Source organism: Apteryx mantelli, chromosome 2 (genome assembly GCF_036417845.1).
Source record: "Apteryx mantelli isolate bAptMan1 chromosome 2, bAptMan1.hap1, whole genome shotgun sequence".
NCBI classification, from domain to species: Eukaryota; Metazoa; Chordata; class Aves; order Apterygiformes; family Apterygidae; genus Apteryx; species Apteryx mantelli.
The window spans coordinates 46,037,441-46,047,050 of NC_089979.1; the positions used below are offsets into that span (position 1 = coordinate 46,037,441).

A 9,610-nucleotide genomic window follows, 5' to 3' on the forward strand; every position below is an offset into this window, starting at 1 on the left:
TCTTCTCCATGTAACTGTGGGCCTTCACCTTGCCTGAAAGAGAAAATACTGAAATCACCTCCAAAAAGGTGGGGGGGGGGGGAGGAGGAAGGCTTGCTCCGTAACAATGCTATTATGTCCCACTAGATATACTATTCTGATATACTACTTAGGGTGCACTACACTCTTTATCCAAAGTTGTACTTATGCAAAAATGAGTTCACTAGCAAGACAAGCTTCTAGAAAGAGTCAGCACTGTCACTGAAGCTTTTGAAGAGACCCCAACATCTCACTCTCCTTTTCCATTAGAAGTTGTCCAAGATCCTACGACTGCAACAAAGGTATTCACCTTTTAATAGACTCAAATCCAAATAAACTACTCTTGAAAGAACTTTGAGACAAATACTGAAACCATGATAGGCTTTCGATGCTCAATATACAACATTGGCTCTTACCAATCTATTAGTCAGAAAAACCGCAATGTTTCTCTTGCTAGAGCTGGGACAACTTGCCCTGACAAAATAAGTTTTATCTGGGTTAACATTCCTCCAATTGGAATTAAAATTCAGGTCGAATTCACAGTTGTGCTGTTTTCTGGCTGAATAGTTCTGTTTGCCATTCTCCATGAATAGTACTTTTTCATATTTAAGATAAATACAAAATAAAGTCTTCCCAAACTTAAAAATAACTTGGATTAAAATTCATCAGTTTCTCTCTCATTTGAAGAATCATCAGCACTTCAGAATAGTTGAAAGCACCTCCCCAAGGAAAGCTTCACCACTTCACCACATTATCTGCTACTCCAAGAAAAATAATTTGTCCATTTTCTCCATATACAGGGAAATTCAGAAGTCATTTCCAATTGTATTAGTGCACTGCAGCAGCCTCAAAACACTTAAACCAGTGCGCAGACAGATCAAGGTTGCTACCTGAATCAGCTCACCAGGCAGTGCAGGACGCAACTGAGTGAAGTCTGGGGGTTACAGTCCCAGAGCCTTGCACACCTCCACTACTGCCACTTATACCACAACCAGACAAGGACATACTAAGAGGATATACCTTTTATGAGAAAAGCTTTGAAAGCAAGAGGTCCTCCTCAACATACGTTTGGGTTGGCCCGCATCAGACACCAACTATTCTCCTGGGCAACAGTCAAGATTTTTTTTTTTTTTTTAAGCTATAAAGTTTTAAAGAGAGCATTGCCACCATGACAGGTAGAAGGACAATCTTCCCCCATGCAAAGCCCTGAAGCACCATTGCCTTTCACAGCCTACAGAGACCTGCGGGGGCCCTCCACAGACACCACTCCCCACCAAAACGAAGCCGCCTGCTGCTCTGAGCCACCCTGCTATGAACAGCGCTGGTCAAACACAAGTTGCGCGCTCATAAAATGGCAGCTCTGTACTTTTAATTCATGGTGAGCGCAGGCAGTTTGTTCTTTGCCTCCAGCTGCTGCGGGAAGTCCCGTACGCGGTGCCGGCGCCCGAGGCCCGGGGAGCGCGGCGAGGGGAGCCGGCGCCGCTCGCCAGCGGCCGCCAGCCCGGGCTGCGCCCGCGTCTCCCCGCGCTGGGTCAGCACCCGCCTCCGCACCAGTTCCGCGTTTTCGGTGCAAGTGGTGTAACGGGAGCGAGGTCTTGCGACACCCCGCGGACACCCCTTCTCCTAAGGGGGGCCAAGGGCTCCGTCACCAGGGGCAAGGCTGCGCTGCGCTCAACAGCGCTCGCATTTACCAAATTAATCGGATCCTCTGATATCCACCGCGAGAGCTCCCCCGTGAAGGGGGGCTTTTTTTTTTTTTTTTTTTGCTGGCTTTTTGCAAGTTATTTTCCCGAGACGAGCGGCGTGCCGAGCCGCTCCCGCGCCAGCCCGGAGAAGACGCGCGCTCAGCAGCCGCCGCGCCCGCGCCGCCACCCTTCAACCCGGCGCCCGCGCACGCCGCGGCGGGGCGGCCGCGCAGGGCCGCGGACGAGGCGGCCGCGGGCCATGTGCCGCGCCCCGGGGCGGGGCGGGGCGGCGGCGGCGGCAGGGCTCCGCGGCACCGCCGCCCGCCCCCCTCCGTGCCCCCGCCGCCCCTACCTTGCTCCCTGCCGGGCTCCATGGCGGCCGCGAGCGCCCCGGCTCCGCCGCCGCCTCCCTGCTGCGGGGCACCCGGCACGGCCCCGGCTCGGCGGCTCGGCAGCCGCCGCCCCCGCCCCGCCGCCGGCTGGTTGGCGGCGCCGGCGCCGCCCGCGCCCCGCAGGGGGCGGATCGGCCGCGCGTCAGCCCGCGGCGCCGCCCCGCGCCCGCAGGTGAGCGGCCGCGCCGGGCCCGCAGTGGAGCCGGGCCGGGCCGGGCGGGCGGGGCGCCCGCAGGCACTTCCGAGTCGGAGAAGCTCCGTAAAAGGAAATAAATTAATAAATAAGTGAATTGGTAAATAAATACATAAATTAGTAAATAAATACTTTCAGCCTACTCGCAGTAACAGGATCAGGCCCTAGGTTTACGTATTCCCCTCTACTATATATGCCGTACTGTCTGGGATTTGTGCACCCAATTCCCTAAGAGCATTTGTGCTCGAGATTATTCCTCCGTTTGTGGTGGCAGCCGGTGGCAACGTGCCTGTGTCCTGCTGCTAGAAGTACCTTTCCCGTTCAGGTGAGGCATGGTTTTTGTTTCCCCCCCCCCCCCCCCCCAACGCATTCCTACTGAATTAGCTGGAGCACAATGGGGAGCTTATACCAGTTTTTGTGTCTTCCCCGCACCCTGCGGCTTGTGGCCTCCAGCAGCTGGCGTAAGGACAGCTGACCCAGCACAAAGTTTGTTCAGAAAAACAGTCCCCGATCCAGCAAGCTTTATATGCTAAAATTTTGAAGAAATTGGAACTGGCAGAGTGAATTTGTAGTGGATCAGTTCTTTGCATCATGTGGCCGCAGCATTTTTAATCCAGTATTAGGAGTCCTAAAGCTGGATTTATTGGCTTGTCAAACCATGGCCCAGGTCTCTCCAGCGGTAATTCTTTCTCTTTACCCGAGTCCTTATATAGTATTTTTCACTCCAGCGTAATGTCTCACTATCTGTAAAATACTTCCGCGCCTTGGATGGTATGCAGCTGTAATGGAATATTGTGAATTTTGTTTATTGACATAACTTTACCCAGGCTGGATAAGGAGAAGACATGGAAAGCTGTTGCTATCTCTATTACCATACTATTAGCAGTAACGGACTGCATAATTATAAAAACTAAACATATCCATTTGTGCTGTTGTAAAAGCTGCCTTTGTCACTGGTTCTGCCTTCTTCTATTTTTTATGCATTTGCTAGTAAAACATATGCATACTCACAAACTGCACAATGTTACTGAAATTAAACTCTGATTTTATTTTAGCCTCAGAGATTCCCCTGTGAGACTTGCTAGCACTTACAACAGGCAAACTGGTGCACTGTGGCTGCATTAAATAGCACTAACTGCTGAAAAGAAAAAAGACCACCAACTCCCCTCGATACAATCTGAGCTCTTTCTATTAAAATAACATAAAGTGCTGAGAAGTTTTCATTATGCAGTCTGACGAGCAAGCTGCTTTACAGGACTATCAAGAATATTAAGCTATCATGTATCTTTTACCCACCCTTTTCTAATCCCTGGTCCCGACATCTGTGGATTTGTTTGTTCAAAAAGATCGATGTTTGCACAGAATGAGTGGCAAGGCATACATGGCGTGGGGTTTGTGAATAGGCAAATTGTCCCCAGCGTTCAGCCTGCACAGTCACATGGTGGAGCAGCACAATAGAGAGTCAGGAGGTGCCAATTCAGGACGTCCTTGCTCTGGATAATAACATCAAATAGCATCAAATCCAGGTATTTCTCAAAGTATGAGGCAGCTGAGGAACATGCGCTTCTGCTAGGGTAAAGGAACACTTGCTCATATTCCAGAATATGCATAGTTGCAGCAAGAGGCAATTACAGTGATGCCATAAAAACAGCAAGTAGATAAAGCAAGGTATAAACATGCAGGGATGTATTCTTATCTCATAGCACAGAAATTTAGTTTAACATGATTCTTAGCACAAAAACCTCATCCTGCATATCTCAGAGTTTTATAACTTTCAGTAAATAAATTTGAACACATATTTCAGAAGGTGCATCTGGTTTTATATATAAGAGGGAAAAAAAATCCCCAGCACTCCACCTGAAGTCCCAAGCTTTCCCATTGAGCAGCTGATATTTTATAAGTAATCTTTAATCTGAGGAATATCAACAGCATCAAAACTGGCATCCCTTTACTTCACAGCTGCTTTACCCTAGCAGCAGCCCTGAAGTGTCTGCCAGGAATCAACCCGCAGAGAAGTGAAGCAATCAGCACCTCACTGCTTCTTTAGGATACAGGAATACGTGAATCAGCCGACGCATCCAAAAAATAAGAGCTGGTGATCAAGACAGGACTATTACCTAGACAGCTGATTCAGTAGCCCTCTGCCAGCTCCCATGGGTGTGAGGAAAGCAGCTGCTCCCAGCAGAGCACCCATGACTCACTCACGGCCCTCCCCACTGAGGAATGCTCTTTCCATGCAGGTGTAACCTTAGTCTATACAGTTGTATGCCAATTTTTTTGAATCTCTCTCTTTAAGCTTAGAAATCCCCCCTGTCCCAGGTCACCAAGGCACTCTGCAGTTGGATTTCCTTAGCAGCTGTGGCCTATTAGCAGCCTCACTGTACCAGCATTCTTTTCTAAATCGTGTATAAAGTAGCCTTGACCCTTTTCATCTGTATAGATTTCTCTTCCCTTTTGTCGACTTCTGACTGAACTTGAATTCTTTTGATAACGAAGTAATTTTCTTGTGTTTTGCTTTCAACCTTCACTTTTTCTTAATCACTGAGAGCCTATTCACAATATCCATAGTCAGTGTCTGTACAGTCTCTTAGCCCAGCTTCATATGGGTTACCTGTAGGATCTCAGCCAAATCAGATTCCCAACCATCTTCTCCAGAAAGAATTTAGATATGAAATAGACACTGAAAACCCTCTGCCTTGTCTCTAGATACGATGATATTCCCTTTTCACATAGGGGTCCAGACTAGTGAGGAGATGGAATTGTTGTAACGAGTGTCTACAACTCAAACTAATGCCTATTAAAAGTAGTGTGAATATTGCCTAAAGGCTCCAACTACAGTCAAAGAATATAAACACATAAACCCAGAAGAAAAGATTATATCTGCCCTGAAGGTCTTATTGTCTTTTTGAAAAAAGACAGAAGTGAACAAGGACAATGGGACTAGCAGCGTGCTGAGCCTGTGACTTCTCATTTCCTCCAGTCAGTTATAACATTATTAACAAACATGTAAGTTAATAGATGGCAAGGCTCCTCAAACTTGGGACTACCTATCTAAATCTGGGACTTCAAAATATTTTGTCTTGGATAGGATTGTGCCTGTCCCATGCAAGTGTCATTTGTTGTACAGGAATACAAACAGAGTAATAAAACCAGAAGCAGGTCATGTAGTAATGGAGTAATTATATGCAAGATTTCATTTCATATTCACAACACCTGAGCCTTCCCAGTGCTTTGCCTTACAGACAGGCTCAATCTCCTGCTTCAGAATCAGATCACAGTTTTAAAATATATTCCCCCTAAATCAGATGTTTATTGCAGATAACGGTCAAAGCAGTCAGAAGTGCCTAAAGGCCAAGGTTTCCAAGAATTTGTACTTGCAAGTTCATCTAAGAATCCAGACATCCAGATTTAAGACAATGAATTATTTTTCAAAAAATCTTGCAGCACTCCAGCTTTTCTGCTGTAGTTACAAATGCAGTTATACCCAAACAGGTATCTTGTATGTACACAGAGATGAATCTGATGATGCTAAGTTGTACTGGTTTGGGGTAGCTGTTGTACTGATGTAACGGCACATACAAACATGCTCATGCAAATGTAAGTGTGCTGAGTGGGCCATGAGTACCAAGAGGGCTAAGCCCCAAAGCATTTTAGACCTACATCCATGGAAGTACTTAGGCCATGCAACACTAGTCTGGAGACGGGTTTTTATATTGTCCTTCTGCTTGTGGAGTTCACACTGTCCACTCAGTTACCTGGATTCCCCACGCTGTGGGGGGAGAGTTAGGTACCCCCAAATGGGACCTCCAAAGGCTCAATGAGTCACAGAACTCACAAAATCTAACCAACAGAAAGTGCTAAAGAAATTTGTCCTGAATGCTTTCTCTTCCCGAGGCTGTAGTACTTGGCACAAAAAAAATCCTCTGTTCATTCACAACCTTGAGACATCTCCTGGGAGAAGTCTGTGTTAAGGAACATGTCCAGTGTTTTATTCCAAAACACAGCAAGAGAGCACAGTCAGCTTGGCTCCTTTGCAATTCAGTGGCTAGCAAGACTTTGCTAACTCAGACTTGAGGCCAACTCCCTCTTCTTGGGGAATTAAGCTCTATCTCCCATAAGTTTGTTCCAAGCTTATGGGGAAGCACCCTGCACTAGGGTAGGATGGCCTTCAGTCCCTCCAACTGAAACTGTTCCATGGCATACATAAAAAAAAAACTCAGGGGGTCAAAAGAGGCTTTTTCCTATTAAAATTTAGCATCAGATGAGATGTCTGCATTCTGCCAAGCACATTATTATATACTCAGTGTGATACAGCCAAGCACAGGAGTTTCTCCTTCCCGCACAATAGTTGTGAACACGGCAGTATTCACACTACTCTCAGGCTCACCTCATAGCCCCTTTCTCATAACCTGCTGCCGGGTTGGACACTCTGCTGCAAAATGCAAGTTCAAAACCCCTTCAGCAGAAGGGAGAGGTGAATACTGAGCCACCACTGGCATGGGCAAATAAGAAATAGGTAGATACTCAATTAACCTATACTTCTCATATCCTAGGCGAGTATCATTGAGATACTAGAAAAAGAGTGCTTGCCTTCACCCTTCCATCCACCCCCGTTACTTTTGCCTGGCTCACCAGCCGTGCCCCAAAAGCACATATCAGCCACAGAGGGGTGTACACTGGGTCAGCAGTCCTGTGCAGCCTGCCCTGCCTGAGGCATGGCTGCAAATTCCCAAAAGCAGAAGTCCACGTGCCCAATTAGTTTTATTGTCAAAGAGAGCAGTCAGCATGCAAGTGCTTCTTCAAGGTTGGGTAACAGCTGAGCAGCAGGTCAAAGAATTTGGACTTTGGTACATATAGCCTGCTAATTAGCCTTTGTAGAAAATAAATCCTTCACATCCGTTAGTGTCTACAGGCCAGCTTAAAGATTATATGTACGTAGGGTATGTACTGGGATAGATAAGCAGATGCCTAGTGGGATTTTAGAATTCCATGGGCCCCTATCTCCCTAAAAGGGAAGCTCTGCACATTGTTGAAAATCCCTGTGGATGCCTTTCTACCTCTTTAAATGCCTGAATGTCTCCAAGTTCAAGCTCACTCTTGCAAATGGGAGTTAAGTGCCTGAATTACTTAAATGCTTTAGAAGAAAGTTACCCTACAGTTCTAATCAGTTGGATGTCAATCCATTTAGAGCAGGGTTGCTAGCTGAAAACCTCAAGGTTATTTTGGAGGCGTCTCTCAATAGATTTCAGAGTCTGACATTGTGAAGCTTCCCTCGGCGTTACACAGTGGTCATTTAGCTGTAAAACAGTTACTTGTAGCGGACAAATCCCAAAATCCCTGCAGGAACTAAACCTTCTATCAAAGGATCAGGCTTCATGAGACCAACCTGCATGAAGCTCATTTCTGGTGAATAACATGACTGTGTGCATGTAAAAGGCTAATAGCTCCAAATTCATGCCTCCCATCTGCAATAGCATTTGACGCCCACTCTATTTATCCCACACTCACTGACAGCTGTACAGACATTGGGGAGGGGGAAAAAAAATCCCCAAAACTTAAGCCTGCTGCAAAGGCACTAGAGGGAGTGGTAGAGCACCTCACTCGTCTGGTATTTCTGCTGCTTGCTGAATATTTCCCGATTTTCCAGTGAAGGAAAAGCACCTATGTGCTTATTTTAATTAAGATCCCCAAAACTCCTATTAAGGTTTGTTTTGAATGGGATACAAGAAATTTAGCATAGAAGCACAAATGCTGTAAGCTTTACCATGTGAAAGATACGGTGCAGCTATTAATTTTATCTCAATGGCACTTTTTTTGTCCCTTTGCAAAAGTTACTGAAAACTCATCTGAAAATACTCTGTATTTCTCTCTTTTATTAGCCCCCCCCTTTTCTTCCTCTTGTGAGGAGAAGAAAATGTTTCTAACTTCACACTAATTACTTATTCTTGTGTCACAGTTTCCTTTGATAGCATTTATGTTCAATTATAGCTCCAGGACAAATGTGATAAAATGTTCTCAAGCCTGTGAGATATTTCCAGTTATGTCATAAATATATTAACTGGGGAGCACAGCACTTTCATTGTCACATGCACTGCCATCTGCTATGAGCACCTTTATTGTTTCAGTAAATATACTGTATGCCTGTGTCAACTAACTGCTGCTAATGAGTCAGTCATAAATACACCATTCCAGAAAATGGACTAGATGAAACATTTTCCCACTCTAGAAATTGCTAATGAGGTCATGTCTTCAGTAACTCATTATTAAACTATTTTTAAGGCTGTGGTGCTGTACACTTAATACATAGTAATTAATAACCAGAGGATCTAGGATTGCTTTCATATTGTAGTTAGCTTTCAGTATACTCTTGTGAGATTACTCGGTACTACCTGGTCCACTTTATTAGTAGGTAGACCAAAACACAAGGTTATAAATAATTTGCTAAAAACAAACAAAGAGCAGTACTAGAGCCAGAATTAAAATACAGTAATCATGTTAAAAGGATACAAGGAAGAGAAGAGCAATAGCCCAATTCACCCAAACTGTTCTGAATTGTTTGCAGATTTTACAAGCAGAAAAAAAAATACTACAATATCCTAACCCCTTGCATAACACGAGCCACAGAACTCCAGCCTGTAAGTTCTTCCTGTAGACATTCTGCTTCCCTGCTTTGCAAATAAAAATAATCAAGCCTAATAGTTCCCTGATAATACAGCATCTTTTTAAGAGGGGCAATCTCTGTTTCCAGATTCTAAGCAAATCAGTATTTTCACTGATAAGACATTCCACTGACCTGGTGAATGTAAAGTGAAAATCAGAACAGATCAGACCTTAAATGTTGAGATTAAAGATTCATTCATCTCATTAATCTTTAACTAGTAACACTGGCCACTTCCTGCTACAGTAAGCAGCTCCATCATATCTCAATTAGAAGTACATTTCCAACACATTTGTATAAGATTTACAAGACCCATAATTTGTATAAATTAGTTTCTCTTCAGACTGTTGTGAAGACAACTAAGCTACATCTCATAATAACCTTTGGTTCCTACCTGATCTTACAAAGCTCCTTTTGAAACTCCTCACAAAATCCTTTCTTGAAATTTCCCCAAAGTAGACAGACTATGCTTCTAATTTCAGAAAGAACTAAACAGATAAACTGGACCGCCTCCATTCCTTTTCTATTTAATTTCTATTTATGCTAATTTATCTATTTGTCTAAAAGCAGCACACACATTACAACTTATCTGTGAACCTGAACTTCCACCAGGAACTCTCTGTTATGGGTCACCTACTTCCCTCTTCAGCAACAGCAATGAGGC

At 44.8% G+C, this 9,610-nt stretch overlaps 1 protein-coding gene across 2 annotated transcripts in view; it reads right to left on the reverse strand.

Moving 5' to 3' along the window:
• Positions 1 to 2,175, reverse strand: part of TPD52 (tumor protein D52) — a 139,397-nt gene extending 137,222 nt beyond the window's left edge. For both annotated transcript variants that reach the window (XM_067290575.1, XM_067290574.1), the window contains exon 1: positions 2,056 to 2,175. In XM_067290575.1, coding sequence (XP_067146676.1) covers positions 2,056 to 2,077 — 22 coding nt within the window. In that variant the 5' untranslated portion in view covers positions 2,078 to 2,175. The remainder of the gene's footprint in view (positions 1 to 2,055) is intronic.
• Positions 2,176 to 9,610: the final 7,435 nt, after the last annotated feature.